This window comes from Podarcis gaigeae (genome assembly GCF_964106915.1).
Source record: "Podarcis gaigeae genome assembly, chromosome: 12".
NCBI lineage: Eukaryota > Metazoa > Chordata > Lepidosauria > Squamata > Lacertidae > Podarcis > Podarcis gaigeae.
Window position 1 is genome coordinate 57,473,340 of NC_139688.1, and position 15,678 is coordinate 57,489,017.

At 40.3% G+C, this 15,678-nt stretch overlaps 1 protein-coding gene across 9 annotated transcripts in view; it reads left to right on the top strand.

The window, feature by feature from the left end:
* SUGCT (succinyl-CoA:glutarate-CoA transferase) overlaps nucleotides 1-15,678 on the top strand; it is a 312,430-nt gene that overhangs the window by 57,363 nt on the left and 239,389 nt on the right. For all 9 annotated transcript variants that reach the window (XR_014557045.1, XM_083706370.1, XM_083706374.1 and 6 more), the window contains exon 9: nucleotides 8,294-8,389. Coding sequence is in view for 8 of the 9 variants with exons in the window: in XM_083706370.1 (XP_083562496.1) it covers nucleotides 8,294-8,389 (96 nt within the window). In the remaining variant the exon portion in view is untranslated. The remainder of the gene's footprint in view (nucleotides 1-8,293; nucleotides 8,390-15,678) is intronic.

Here is a 15,678-nt window from a genome sequence, read left to right on the forward strand (position 1 = left end):
ATGGCTGGGCACCAGCATTCCAAAGTGCCTTGACTATAAACTTTTAACCCCTAACATAAAGTCCCTTTGAAACTTCCCCCTCCACTTATGTTATTTATGATAGTCAACTCATCTTCTTAGCATCAGCATCTAAACAGTATTCTTTAGACGATAGTAAATAAGAAGGAAGTGGTTTTCGTTCTTGTTTCCAATTATGAAACTGATCTGTGTCTTCTGTTGTGGCCTGAAAATATCTCTTGGAAGTTTTTATAATATCATTCCTGAATTTAATTGTAACCAGTTGAGGAGCAAGCAAACAACAAGAGTCCTGAGCCATTTCAGTTTCTACCATCTGCCTCAGTCTGACATTAAGCAAGGAATCTTACACTTCCATAAAATTCAGCTGTCTTTATTGTGCATTCCCCCCCCCCCCAAACTTCTGCCAAGGAAAGAATATCACTTTGATCCAGAGAGCTACTCGACTAACCACTGTGTGCCTATTTCCCTCTTAGCCTGCACCCCCATGCTGTGGGGTGAGCTGCTTTCGAAACAGAGGCCTTTCAAGAGGTTTGCAGTGCAATATGGGAGGCTGCTGGTTTTTGTTTTTTTAAAGGAGGGGGAACCAACACACCTAACTTTCACCCACGTCAAGAAATTCCTCTGCATTACGGCCTGTAGTCAGCTTTGTTAGCATTGCACATTTACTGGTAAGCCTCTTTTCTGCTTCTAATTACTTAATTTCATGCTCAAGTCACAAAAATATACAGCATTTTCTTTTAATTATAGATCAACTCTGGTTACGGTACTTTTCTTTCCCTTTATTGACAGATTTTCTGCTTAATGATATTTTATCCCATTAGCCATTAATTCTTTCAATGCAATGCAGTGACCACAGTTGTTCAGATATTGGTGTCTTCAAGATGGGATTCCTGTATGTCAGGGGTGCCCAAACGTTTTTCAAAGAGGGCCAGATTTGATGTAGTGAACATGTGTGAGGGCCGACCAAAGTTTTGTAGAGTTGAAGTTGTTGTTGAGCTTTTTTTTAAGGATATGACCTCAGTAAATTAGGCCCCCAAGACGGACTTCGGACATGCCTGCTGTGTGTGGTTGCATTTGGTTCAGAAGGTAGTGTTGACTGCTGTAACATGATTTGCTACAGCACGAGTGAATCCCTGCCAGCACAGAAAACTCTTGCTCAGAAAAACTGCCCTGGCTTCTCCTTTGCTACCTGGTTCAGTTCAAGGTGTTGCTATGACACCACAAAGCCCACAACAGCTTATGACCAGTTTACTTCAAGGACTGTATCACCCCATATGTGCCCACTTAGATGGGCAGAACTGGCACTTTTTCTTCCAGTTCCTTTTCTTCCAGTTGTATCTTTCTCTATTTTTCACACTTGGATATTCTGTGTTCTCTAAAAGAAACCTAAGATACATGTGTTCATCATTCATGCAAACATATGCACACATTCCAACCTCTGTACTTCCATTTGTCTTCTGCGTGCAGCCTCTCGTTTGCAGGCCCCCTGGTTTCTCCTCTCCTAAACTTGATAGTTTGTCTTTCCTTGTTTGGGGTGCAGTGTTACTATCACACCTGCTGTTTTGGCAAAATGTATTTGGGGTGATCAGATGCAAGGGAGGCAGAGAGCTCAAAAACCTTTTAAAAGTTCCACAGAAGATGGAATTTCAGCAAGCACAGCTTGTCATGCAGGGGTGAGAAAAAAGAGATGTTGAAATATCCTCTGCTCAGCAGCTGTTAAACAAGCTGCACTTTTCACCAGCAATTAATTTTTTGTAGATAATCATCTGAACAAAGACAGACCATGGACTGCCAATTCCATGTCCTCCAGCAAGTCTCAGTGTTGCTGCATTGATTTATTAATCATATAACATGACTTTTAGCTTTAATTGGGTTGTTCAGCTTATTTTGTAGCTGTTGCTTTAACAGTGTTTTATAGATTGTAATTGATTCACTTACGATTTGATAATAATTCTATATCATTTATGTTGTATTTGTGATGTTCTATTATGTTCTGCTCTGTTAATAATATCTATTGTTTCTAAGCTGCTTTGGGATTCATTTGAAAGAAAAGCAGAATAGAAATATAATCAGTCTCAAATAGATTGGAATGTAGGCTTCCTAGGTCCAGTATTTTGTCCACCAAAGTTCACTAGCTGTCAGCAACCATAACATAAATCAGGGGTCGTCAAGCTTTTTGGGTCTGTGGGCGCATTTGCAAACTGAATACACTCTCACAGACACCCCACACGCACCACAACCAAGGACACACCACAACCTTCTCTATTAGCAAGTGCAGAGTTCTTCTTTTGAGTCCTCTTTCACGTTTCAGTTGTAGGATGGGGGACCCTGTGGACATTAAGGAAGGGCTCCACAAGCACAGGTGCACCTGTAGGTCTCATGTTGGCAACCCTTGACATACCTGGATTATTTTCATTTACGTTTGAGAGAGCTTTGCATTTGCTTCTCAGAATGTTATCTGCTCAGTCAGCCACATTATTTTTCATCAATCAAGTAAGATACAGATATAAGGTTATTTATTCAGAATTTGTTAAGTGCAGAGGGGCATGCAACTGAAAGAGGTCTGAAGAAATTCAAGAGAGGTTTTTTTTACCCAACATGATCTTTTCAGTATTTGCACATTTTGGGCAAGTACATATCTGAAAATGCAGAATCAAAATAAGTTTGAAAATAAATTTTGTCTTCTATTTGTGATAATTGTGGGGTGGGTTTGGGGATATGTACAGTATGGGGGGGGGGAGAGAAACCTCTGTATGTATTTAAACTCTGTATGCCCAGAAAGTTAATACAGGCAACTCCCGACTCACGTAGGGGTTGCGTTCCTGGCCACTGCCTGCATCAGTCTGTTCTGCCCCTGCCCCATCCTCTTGCAGTGCCAGAATTGACACGTGTGTCATCCACAACTCAAATGCGCACGAGTGGGGAGTTGCCTCTATTAATTCAGCCATATCCTAAATCAAATAGAGTTCTAAATGACACTTTTCTTTTGAGCAGTGCTGTCTTTTGACATCTGAATGGCTGAACATTCATTTGTACTCAAGACAACACAAAGGGTTCAAAGTAATGCAAAATAGCTGGGTGATCAGTGGGCGCATCGGAGCTGCAAAGATGGGAAGCTGAATCTCTCATGTTAAAAACTTGTCCCATTTCAAACACAACTCGCCTCCAGAGATTTGTTCTGTATGTTACCTCACAGCTCAGTAGGACAAAAGCAAGTAGTAATAGGCATCTTTCAAGTGTCTTTTTAGCCTTAAGGCCACTTTTTTTGTTCATTTAGTTACCACAGTGTAGGAATGTAGAGAGCCATTTGCCGCCTTGATCTCTCTTTCTCTGTAGTATGAAGCAAGAGTTCGTAGCACTGTAGACTGCGGTGTAGACGGTTGAAAGAAAGCATGCTTTTGAAATATTTCCTTTAAAAGGCATTCTGTGAAAGCAAAGGGTCATTGCTATTTGAAGATGCTTCATTTTCTCAGCTACTAAAAAGACCTTCCCAGCTTAATGGAAATAAGCAAAATTCCTGCCCTGGTGAAACCACATGCTGTAGAAATGTTGATCACACGTTGGTTGGTTTTTAAGCTCAACACTAATCTGGAATAGGGTAACCTATATTAGTAACATGCATTGTTTCTTATTTATAAATCACTTGAGAGTTCTTCATGGTGTCCACTAACTTTTATAGAATTTCACAAACCTCTTCCTGGGAACTGGGTACCTACCACATGATTTAACCAATTCACTTAGCCAAATCCCAAGACCTTACTGCAGTTGCATAGATTCTCAGCCATGCAGAAAGCTACTGTTTATTGGTAATAAATACATTGCATGAACAAGCAGCTAAGAGAGAGAATTTAACCACAGCAGCATATGAAAGCAAATTTGCTAACCTCTGGTTATGCCTACTGGGTATCATCCAAGAAGATAGTTCCTTCTCTAGCAATTGATGCTGCACCCTAGAACTCTGTGAGTTTGGATTTGATATCCCGCTTTATCGCTACCCTAAGGAGTCTCAAAGCGGCTAACATTCTCCTTTCCCTTCCTCCCCCACAACAAACACTCTGTGAGGTGAGTGGGGCTGAGAGACCTCAGAGAAGTGTGACTGGCCCAAGGTCACCCAACAGCTGCATGTGGAGGAGCGGAGACGCGAACCCAGTTCACCAGATTACGAGTCTACCGCTCTTAACCACTACACCACACTGGCTCTCAAAGGCCTGTGAGGCCTTTATGAGGATGGGGCTAGCCTTCCCTCTGCTCACATCTTTCAAAAAGGTATTGCCAACACTCGCTGCCATACATCTCTCACCCTTGCATGGCATTTTGTTTGCCTGAGGAGGGCCAATTTTGACACCTCACCATTCCGATCCTATCCTTTAATGTCACCCATAAATGTGCCAAGTATAAATATTTATTGGGCAGGGATATGAAGCTGTTTTGTGTTGGGTTTTGTTGCTTTTTACCACTTCTAACTGTGGTGGATAAACTAGGAGGAAATACATCTTTGTGGTGTATCTAAATTTAAGAAAGCCATATGAAGATGCAGAATGCCCAATTATTTTCAATGAATTAAGATAAAGAAATTGGTTTGTTAAAAATTTATTTCCCATCTTTTCACTTAACTCTTAATACACATGCTTGCTTGGGACATTACATACATATTATTTTGACAGAGTCACAGTAATGACACTTTGTGGGATTTTTAAAAGCCTCTTGAAACACGATTCCCTCTTTTCTGCCTGTTCTTCCCCTCTGGCACTTAGTGTCTTGTTTCTCTGGCTGTCTGATTTTTGGTTTTAAGAACATTAAGTTTTAGCATTACACGGGGGAATTTCAGTTTTGCTCTGATATTACTAGGTGTGTAGAATGAAACATGTGACATGATCATCCTTTGTGATTGCAGACAGAAGAATTCAAGTGTGTGTGTGTTCAATACATTGAAGAAAGAGTGTTTGGTAAATATAGACAGACATGGTATATATTTACAGCAGGTATGTCTGTCTGTGCAAGTGAATGAATGCTGAGACTATCTTTTGGGACATCTGCTTTCACGTCTAAAGGCCACCCCTTTGGTTTTGCTTCTTAAGATGGAAACAAAAAATACCTTGTAGGCTTTAAAGAATACTCTGTAACCTGTAGACTAAATAATTGGGTAATGGGATGTATTATTTTGTCTTACCTCCTAAGGATTGCAAAGCATTTGGAAGCTCTGATAAATGTTAGCTCTCTTGCAGCTGCTGTGGCCCTAGAAGAAGAAGGAATTCAAAATAACTGCAATTGTCTCTTCCCCAAAACACATGCAAACAATAGACCCAGACGTATTAAGAAGTAGGGAAATGGTCATATAAAGCAGTTTCCTACTCCTTAGGGAATTCTTTGGTGAGGAAGAAGCTGTTGTTGTTTAGTTGTTTAGTCGTGTTCGACTCTTCGTGACCCCATGGACCAGAGCACACCAGGCACTCTTGTCTTCCACTGCCTCCCGCAGTTTGGTCAGACTCATGTTTGTAACTTCAAGAACACTGTCCAACTATCTCGTCCTCTCTCGTCCCCTTCTCCTTGTGCCCTCCATCTTTCCCAACATCAGGGTCTTTTCCAGGGAGTCATCTCTTTTCATGAGGTAGCCTAAGTACTGGAGCCTCAGCTTCACGATCTGTCCTTCCAGTGAGCACTCAGGGCTGATTTCCTTCAGAATGGACAGGTTTGATCTTCTTGCCGTCTATGGGACTCTCAAGAGTCTCCTCCAGCACCAGAATTCAAAAGCATTAATTCTTCGGCGATCAGCCTTCTTCATGGTCCCGCTCTCACTTTCATACATCACTACTGGGAAAACCATGGCTTTAACTATACAAACCTTTGTTGGAAGAAGCTACTTGCTCACAAGTAGCTGGACCAGTAATCTGCTTGGATGGACTACCGGTGGGTCAGAGTGAGGTCGACTGGAGCCTGCAGCCTTCAAGACTCCTGGTGGGTTATGAGCATCCTAAGGAATCGTGGAAGAAGGGGAAACCTCAAGAAGGTTGGGGATAACTTTTGAGGGAGGACAAAAAAACTGATGTGGAGGTGCATATTGGGATATTTACTCCTCCCATCCTCTGATGAGCAGGATTTCTTTGGCCTGATGGGAAGATGGAAAAGGGAGTTCAGCCTGTATTTCCAGAAGGAAGAAGCAGCTGCCTTAAGCTCTGAGAAGCCTTTGGGACCCAGAAACTACAATTCTACATCTTTGCTGCTTTCAGGGCTGGCAAATACGTTTTGCTGCCTAAGACAGAACAGCGAATGACATCCCTCGCCCCACAAGTGAGGATACCTGGTGTCCAGGGATTGTCAAGTCATTTTAGAATCTGAGGCGGAAAAAGACACAAGCACTATTCCTTGGCAGTAGAAATAAAACAATAATAACTAACAATGTATTCATTTACCTTTTTTTATATACCACCCAGTAGTAATATGTTCTCAATGTTGTTTTTTTGTGGCACCTCAAAATCAGCTGCTTGAGGCTGCTGCCCTACTCCAGCGGCTGGTAGGGGTTGCATGACTGCTGAAGAAATACTGGGTGTTGAAGAAGATTCTGCTGTGATTTAGGATGTATTCTTAGTTTGCCCATCACAGCTACTGAGTCCAGCTATTGGCTTGTGTGAGATGCGAGTGCACCTTTGAATGCTTCCAGCACATTTTAGATAATTGCAAGAGGCAATTGGAATATCGGCAGGCAATTGTATTAGGAGTGGGGAACAATTAGCCCTCCATATGTTGCTAAACTACAGCTCCCACCAGTCTTTGCAAGCGTGGCCAATGGCCAGGGGTGATGGGAGTTGTAGTTCAGCAACTTATGGAGAGCTAGAGGTTCTCCACACCTGTGCTAAGCCGTACGGTCTCCCAGAGAGGCAGTCAATTACCTTTTTAGATGGTAGGCAACAAATAATAGATTTACAGAACAGATGATCTGTTTTCTTTTTTAAAAAAAAAAATAGACTCTGCTTCTGACACCTTTTAGTGTCACAGAAATAGCTGGGAATGGCTCTTGGTAGCCTTGCCCATAAGAGTCAGCCTACAGGAGAGAAGTCTTGTAAAATGACTATTTCTGCTGATATGCCAGAACAAAAATACTGGGAAAGGCTGCTTTCCTTGAGTCTGAACATTTCTCTAAACTCATATTTCAAACATCTGTGGAGAAACTGCAACCTCAAGATTTGTACTTCAAAATTTGACATTTGAGTTTTAATTTGGTTTTTGGCTCTTTGTTTCCTGGATAATTTCCCATATAATAATTATTTTTAATTAACACTTCAACTTCAAACGTAGTGTTTGAAATTGAAATCAAACAGCTGAAATATTAGGTGTTTCTCTTGATTATGTGTAATAAGTTTTGTCTTTCATGTTTTTCTTTAGCAAAATAAATTGTTTCTTGCATAAAAGATATTTGTTTTAAATATTTATTTGCCGCCTTTCCAAAAAAAGCTTTTTCAATGCAGCTCATATGATAGAAAGTTCCAAAATAAATCCGTAATACAAAACATAAATACAGAATCATTTCTGAAGTACACCAGCTAAGTCCACCTTGGTCTCTAGTGGTCCCAGTCCTTCAGTCTTACAGAGAGAGAGAGAAGTCATCAAGTGCTAGAGGAGATTGATCACTTGTAACATGGTAAGGACTGGATTTCAGATTGAGGTAGAGCTGATTTGCAGGCCATGCCTTGGGTTAAGAGAGCGAGCTGAGAGAGCAGAGAATTCAGAGAAGTAGCAGCATAGAAGCTGGGATAAGGGAGAACAGGGAGGCTAGAGCAAGAACAGACAGTGACATCCTTTTAGGGGACCAGACAGATTCCAGATCTGGCCTGATTTAGGAGAATTTATAAGCAGGCCAGACCAAGAGTAAACAATAGAGCCCCAGGGAATGGAGCCGTGCTGGGCCATGGAAGAACAAAATGGCTCTTTAGCCTCAAGTGGCTTGGCACCAAATTCTGTGTCCTAGTTAATCCTGGCAAATACAAAAAACCCCCAACATTTGATAATGAAAAGCACCTGACCATCTTTTTATGAAAGACTTTTATAACGATCCCACTTTTCTTTGATTATGTGATGATCTAGCCAGCATTTATAACCTTTTAGCTCACCTTGTAGAAGTAATTCTCTTCCTGTTTAATTCCTGAATAATTCATGCCCTGAAACGATGCTTTTAAACTCGAATTTGGAGGGCATATGTCTCTTCATTCTAACATGCTATGTAGTGTTGCAGACATCTCCATATATTGACACTGCCTTTTTCATATTTTCATGTTTGCAGGTCGCCTGCCTTACGTATGTAGCAAGCACTTACCTAAATTGCAAGACAGAATCCAAACGCTGGGGTACTGCCCATGCAAGTATTGTTCCTTACCAGGTAAGCAAATGGGGCGGGGGCCTTTTTATCATTCTGTGGTTTTTGATAGTTTGAAGTGGACAAATGCTTTACTTCTTGTGATCTGCAGCTTGTCTAGTTAGAAAAAAGGTTCTATTCACTTCCTGCGTGTTGTACTTTGCGTATGTACTCATCACCAAGCAAGTTAGTAACAAGAAATTGGATTCGAATGGATCAAAGATGTTAGTTATGGTGGGATGGCTTTAATGTGTTTTTATGGGCTTGATAGTTTTATGCCTGAGTGGAAAAGCATTCATCTCATTTACTGAACATGGTTTGCACTCCATAGCACTTACAAAAAGAGAAAGCTAGCTTTGCGCACCAAATGCATAAAGACCACGGGGGTCTTATAAAAGATTTATGTTGTTTTTGAGCCTTTGTGTATTTTAAAGTGTTTCTCTGTAACTATGAGAGATGGAAACTTAATGAAAACCAACCTTTCAAAGGAGCCAAGATTAATACAAAACTCCAAATTGCAAGGCCTGGATATTTATACAAAGTGTTTGCAACTGTATTCCCATAGCAGTATTATTCTATTAGTATATGTAATGCTTTTATTCCTGTTAATGGTATACCAATAACCACTTCCACCTTCATCATGTTCAGTTTAATTAGGTGGGTATTGTTCATTTTCTCTCAGCTTTTTCCTTCCCTTTTCTGTGAGGAAAGTGAGAGAGAGAAAAATAAATACAAATAGTGCCACCTGAACATACAAAGATGGCACCATTGCTAGAAAAGCCATTTAACTGCCTATGTCACTGGTTTGGTTGCCAGCTTTTAATTATTAAAATACTGTCCCCAGATAAATACTATAAAATAAAACATTATAGCTTGTAGCCATAGTGACTGAGGGTGCAGAGGTTGCTGATTGAGATAAATATTCACCAGGAAGCAGGGGGGTGGGGCGTTGTTGAGTCTCCTTCTTTGTAGATATTGCTATCTGAGTAAGTTCATGATTTGAAAGGACTGGTGAGCTTGTAAAGTTGTAAAGTCCAAAATGCAGGACAGGGACAGTAAAATGATGTCCCTGTTGCAGAAGAAGATGCACCATATAGGACAGGAAAAGGTTCAGTAAATATGTCTTAGGCACATGGAATATCAGGGGCATGGAGATTATGTTGGTCCCAAGGATGGCAATGGAAGGCAGTCTCTTGGGAAATACATATTGGAGATGGTCAGATGTTTGTTTCTCTAGCTGAGAGTGGTTCAAGGACCAGGGAGCGGCCAGAAGACCTTGTAACCGCGGTTCAAAAAAATATTCTGCTACTTAGGTGTGGTAGCATGACCAGCCTGTTCACAGTGCAGTTATTTGTAGTAGAAATATTTGTGGGTTTTACATCTGCTGTTTTGTTAGATGTTTGCTCTGTCTTACGTAAAACTGCTCTGCATTCCTTTAACAGATGGTTAAACCGAGTTTGAGTGAGTCTGTGGCCAGACAAAGCATCAGCTAGTCTGGTGTCTTTTGGAGTAGAACCCAAGAATGTTTAAGTTATAATCCCCAAAGATATGATGCACTACCTTTCTGCTTCTTGAAATACAATATATAATGACTAAAGATTATATTCTTCTAGGAAGTCGTATGTTTCCAAACATTTTGAGGTGGTTAAATGTAGATTAAAGCACACTGATAAAATTATGTAAATAGTATGTTGGCTAAGGGTTGTTGTTTTTTAATCAATGAAATTCAGAAGAAAATTGAGCTGTTTTTTTGCTGGAGACTTTTAAAAATTGGCGCAAATGTGTGTTCAGACAAGCTTTAAATTACAATTATGAAAAGATGTGGACTTTGCTATGGTACTTTAAGAATGTCAGAATGTCATTAAATCATGGAGGATTAAATAACCTTTGGGAATCTCTTTTTAACAGATGTTTCATTTTTTAAAAGTCAATATTTTCAACATCTGGGTCTCTGTGCATGACACATCCCTGAACAGTGTCATGCAAGAAAAAGGACCAAAATACAATACTTTGTTTGTTTAGTGTTTAAAATGTGTTTGTAATCAGCAAGTGTGTTAGTTCTAATTGTACTTAATCTTGTTGGATGCATTCAGTTTTATATATGAAATGTTCGCTTGCTTTGAGTTTTATTAAACTTGAGAAAGTTTAGTAGAAAACTGGAGCAGAAACTGCCTGCTGGAAAATATGAGTTTTGATATCTGTGAGATGGTTTGTACTTAACACTAAACCATGGGTTACTGCTATGTGGATGATCCCAGGTGAACTGTTTGTGCGTCTTCTGCTTCAAGATTTCATTGAATCTTGGTTTAGGATTATGCATGAACTATCCAATTTAAAAAGCCAACTTCATAACCAATAGTTGGCTTTTTTGAAATTGGCTTCTTTTAAAATTGATCAGAATGTTTTAAACCAAATTTCCTACTTGGTTTTTAGCATATTCTGGGCCATTGCTCCAATAAAGATAGGGAAAAATACTTGCAAACTTTAAAACAATAGCTAATATATTTGAGACAGTATTAGCATAAGAAACAACATACAAATAGTTGCAATGTCCAGCTTCTGTGACCCAATATCATATGCCCACACCTCCAGGGGAGTGTTCACTGTGAGATAGAATTGAATTGCATCTGGCCCAATGCTTGATTTGGTTGCACAACACTGTCAAACATGTATCCCTATGCTAGTAATAGTCAAGGAGCTAGCTATTTTTGGTCACTCTAAATCAGAGTGTCCCCTGCAAGGTCAAAAAAGATCCACTACTTCTTTTGGGTGCAAGACTTTGTCAAACAATGGGGGTGGCCTAAACACATTGTTGGTTATTATTGATATGGGGCCATCATGCTTGACTGTGTCTTGTACATGACTAGTTTGCATGTGGTCATGAGAGCAGTGATCATGGGTGTAATGATTTAACATCAGCAAGTGTTAATGCTGCTATAGAAAATAAAACCTACAAGATCAGTATTATAAATATTGGAGGGAATTCCACCCCCCCATTATGGTTCTGATAATATTCAGTGTTTGTAAAGTTATTTTTTTCAAAAAATGGGGTGGGGGGACATTTAACCCCATAGCAGTGGAGATCAAGTGACTACTTAATAACTGGGAATGGGGAAAAAAGCCATTTTGCATTGAGCTGGACATTGCAACTTTCAGTATGTTATGTTAGCCTGATTGTTCTCTCAAAAAAACCATTTCTCTTGCAATTATTTTAAAGTTCAACTTTATTTTTATTGGACTATATTTCCATCTCAAACCTGTAATAATAACACAGGCACCTTTATTACTGAAACTTGGAAGAAGGGCTTAGGGTGGCCAAAATGAGAGTGAATCAGCCAGAGACCAGCATGGCTGGATTCAGTGAGGCATGCAGCTGTTTGCAATCTATCTGACAATCACGGTCCTCCTGAGCCATTGTTCCACAGTCACCCCACTTCACTGTGCATTCAAACCAGAGAAACATTAGCCCTGTTATATTAGACCCCGATTCACAAGCAAAGATTTCCTTTTATTGCCATAAGATTTGTCTCTCCGCTGGGGAAAAAAATGATAGTTGCAATCCCGTATTCCCTTGTCATGCTAGCGGTGAAATTATTTTCCTCGCACAGCAATTTACAAGGTGTTTTCAATAGCTTCAGAGCATCGTGAGTGGACCAAGTCTTCTTGGAATGGAAATGTGAAACTTCTACAAAATAATGCTAGAGATGCATTTGGCTTGACTTGTTATCTTAGTTTATGATGATTTCTAGACGTAAGAAAACCCTTTATTTTATGGATTTAACCATTTTTGATGACCTTTTGCCATAGACAAAAAATAACGTGAGATGCAATAAAATTGACCAGTTTCACAGTACTTAATAGCAACTTTCTATCAGTGGTATGGCAGTAATTAAGAACTGCTAATCACAATGGCTGAATCCTACCTCCAGTATCAGACAGAGGCAATGTTCTTCTGCATAACAGTCATTGAGGAGCAACATCTGTTGCCATTGCGTCCCAAATTCTAGATCCATTTTAGCCTGTGCTGAAGATTTTGTTTGTATTGAGATACTTTTTTTGCACTAAGGGGAGCTTTCCTGGTTATGGACTGGGTGGCTAAATAAGAATAAGAATAAGAATAATTTTATTATTTAAACCCCACCCACCTGGCTGGGTTTCCCCAGCCACTCTGGGCGGCTCCCAACAGAACACTAAAAACAGAATAAAACTTCAAACATTAAAAACTTCCCTAAACAGTGATGTCTGCCATTTATCTAATGGTCATTAGTTGGTTTCTTTTATTCAAACCAGATTAATCAAAGATTAGAATAAAAGCAGAGCAATAACTCTATGTGAAAGTTGCTTTTCTTCCCAATGATAATTCTTGTTCAGGATATCCTACGGCTTTCAGACATTGGAGATATTCCAAAGAATTGCTTTACGCATCCCAAGTTACTGGAGCAGACCTAGTAGGATGCCTTAAACTCTTTGAGAAGCCGATTCTCCTGCTATATCACAAGCTGCCTTTTAAAGTACTCTCCATTTCAGATCTATCTCCAGTCATTTCCTGGTTTTCAGCACTTGTCTCTTTGCAAAGTAGCTGGTTGTCTGAAGCTTAGCAATGGAAGGATATGCCAATTTTGGTTCTTTCCGTTTCTCCTTTTTCTTGTCTTAAGTTCACCACATTACTGCACCCACTTGTAATTTTTTTAAAAAAAATCCCATGAAGTTTATCAGCATTTTAGTTTGAATTTCTTCTAAGAAATTGTTCGCGGTTTTAACTCATGTGCACATTTTTGCAAGCATTTCCGCCAGTATAATGCATTTTAGATTTTCTCAAATATATTCATTTTTATGCACAGTTTCCCCTAATACATGCATTTTGGCTGGAGAACTGCATCACAAAATCCAGATTTCAAAGGACGACTGTGGTTCTCACATTGTTTAGGAAACAGCAAACTCGAAAGACTAGGCTTTAAATGCAGAATCAAACTTCTCCCCCACCCCTACTGGAGAGCCCACTCTGCTTTTTTGTGAGCACAAGTAAGTGCAAGAAGGTTTTAACTGACTGGCTGCCCTTCAGCATCACTCTGATGCCCTGGGCATCTCAGGTGTGCTTATGGGGCTATCTGAGATGGTCAGTATGGTTCAATATAGCTCTAGGCCACACAGTCCATGCGGGGGGGAGGAGAAATCTGAATTGTGCTACTATAGATATAATTCATATTGAAAATCAAATTTATATCTTCATGCTGCTTCGGAACTAAATAATAGAAATGTTATGTGCCCTGCAAAGAACATTATTAATAGAGGATGGAGGAAACACCTTTTCAGTTCCGGAAAGGTTATTCAGAAAAATATCTGCATAACTTGACACTAGCATTTAATTGGGTTTTAATTTTGACTTGGAAACAAGTTGTTCCCTACTTAATGTGCAATGCATTGTTAAAGTGTTTGTCATGAGGCTGTGTGGCCACTAGATGTCATTCATGTAATCTAGTATGTTACAGCAAGCTTTTCTGGTTTGAGTTCCAAAAAGTTAATAAAGGCAATGTCAGAATTACCAGATTTTGTTATTATTAAAAAAAGTATATATACATGCTGATAGAGTTTGACATGATATATTGTCATCAAATAAAGCTTATTCTTCTGCTGATTTTTTTCTTCAAATGTCAGCATTAGAATTTTGCACAGTTTCTCTTCTTATGCAGTCGAACTGAACCAGTTTCTACAGTGCTCAACAGTCCCACACAAAGAGACGATGGCATTTGATCTTTAAACGCAGCGCAAGAGCTCCCCTCACTTTCAGTGCTTGCAGTAAGGTCTGAGTATCTAAGCTGTGAAGGGTGCATGCAGAATCAATCCGCTTGAAAAGATAATTTACATGATTTAACTGACTGGAGCTAGAGATGGCTTGGTGCAGCTATCACACAATAGACAGAAACTTTAGTATAAGCGGAAAGAGGGCTTACTTTGTGCTTAATCTAATTAAACCCTGCTGAAGTCAAACTGAAGACCAGTTTCAATGAAATTCTGCTTTGACATGACACTTTATATTTTTTTTCAATCCCAATAACAGGGGTGACAGCTGAACTGTTGTTACTGTGGAAAGTTTTAGGCTAAAAAGCCAATTTCTGGCATCTTTGAAAAGTCTGTTGTGTCATTACTCTTGATTGGAGCTGCCTTTTAAAACTGTTACCGCCAGATGCTAATAAGGCCGGGGTCATGTTAACATTATCATTGTAATTCTCAAGTGCTTGAAAATCCGGTTGAAAAGACACTCTATGCAGACTTTTAGGTCCATGTTTAGGACCTAAACATTCTGCTCTGCCTTTCATAGTATACTGTAGAAGACATTCATTTCTTTATCATGAAAAAGCGTGTTCTCCTTCATGGAGAGCATGTGTTGCGGTGGGGGCCGCCAGGACACTCCAAAGTTGGGGGCGGGCTAATTGATCGTTGGCCACTGATGCGATTGGGGCTTCCCTTGTTGTTGGGATGAAGTTAATGTTGCCATTTGTTTATTGACAGCCAGAAATGCTAAAACTCCTTGCACGAGGCTAGGGCTTCCTCTTTTCGCCCGTGCAGCGGATTGCCCGTCCCCCCCCTCCCTAGAATTAGGGTTGTTCGCTTTGACCTTGCTATGCCTGTCATGGAGTCGTCTGCTCTTGGGGCAGGGGCCCGGTAGGAATTTTGTCCATCTGGCTGATTGGCTGGGGCCATTTGGTTTTTGCCTACTGCGTAGCAAATCGTCACAACTTGTAAGGTTGCGGTTAGGCATTGGTTTATGGTTTGGTTGGTTGAGGGGCATGGATTGGCTGTGCCTGCCCCTCTAATGCTGCTGCTGCAAGGGATTCCGTTAAAGGAATTGGGGGCTAACTATTGCTTGTCCACTCTGTCGAGGGGGCTCAGGCCATAGCAATGAGCTCCTGGTTGCATTTGGGGTGAGGGCAGGTTCCCTGCTCCGCGTAACCCCCAAGTGCATTCCCCCTTTCTGACTTTCACATCGTGCGGAATGTCAGTCTGTCCCCCATTGGGGGGGGGGAACAGATAGTCGCAACCAATGCCTAAGCAACCACTCACAAATTTGTATTTCAATAAAGTTGGTGCCAAAATTATGCCAAAAATCTTAAACAAAAAATTCTGTGTGATGTGTGAGTTATTATTTTACTATATTAAAAGTTGTTTTAAAAGCGCAAGCAAAGAAGCCGTAGTAATAGATGTGACTCCATATTCTGCCCAGCAACCTGTAGATATCTATATTACGATGGATAGCTTAGTCAGTAGAGCATGAAACTCTTAATTTCAGGGTTGTGGGTTCGAGCTCCACATTG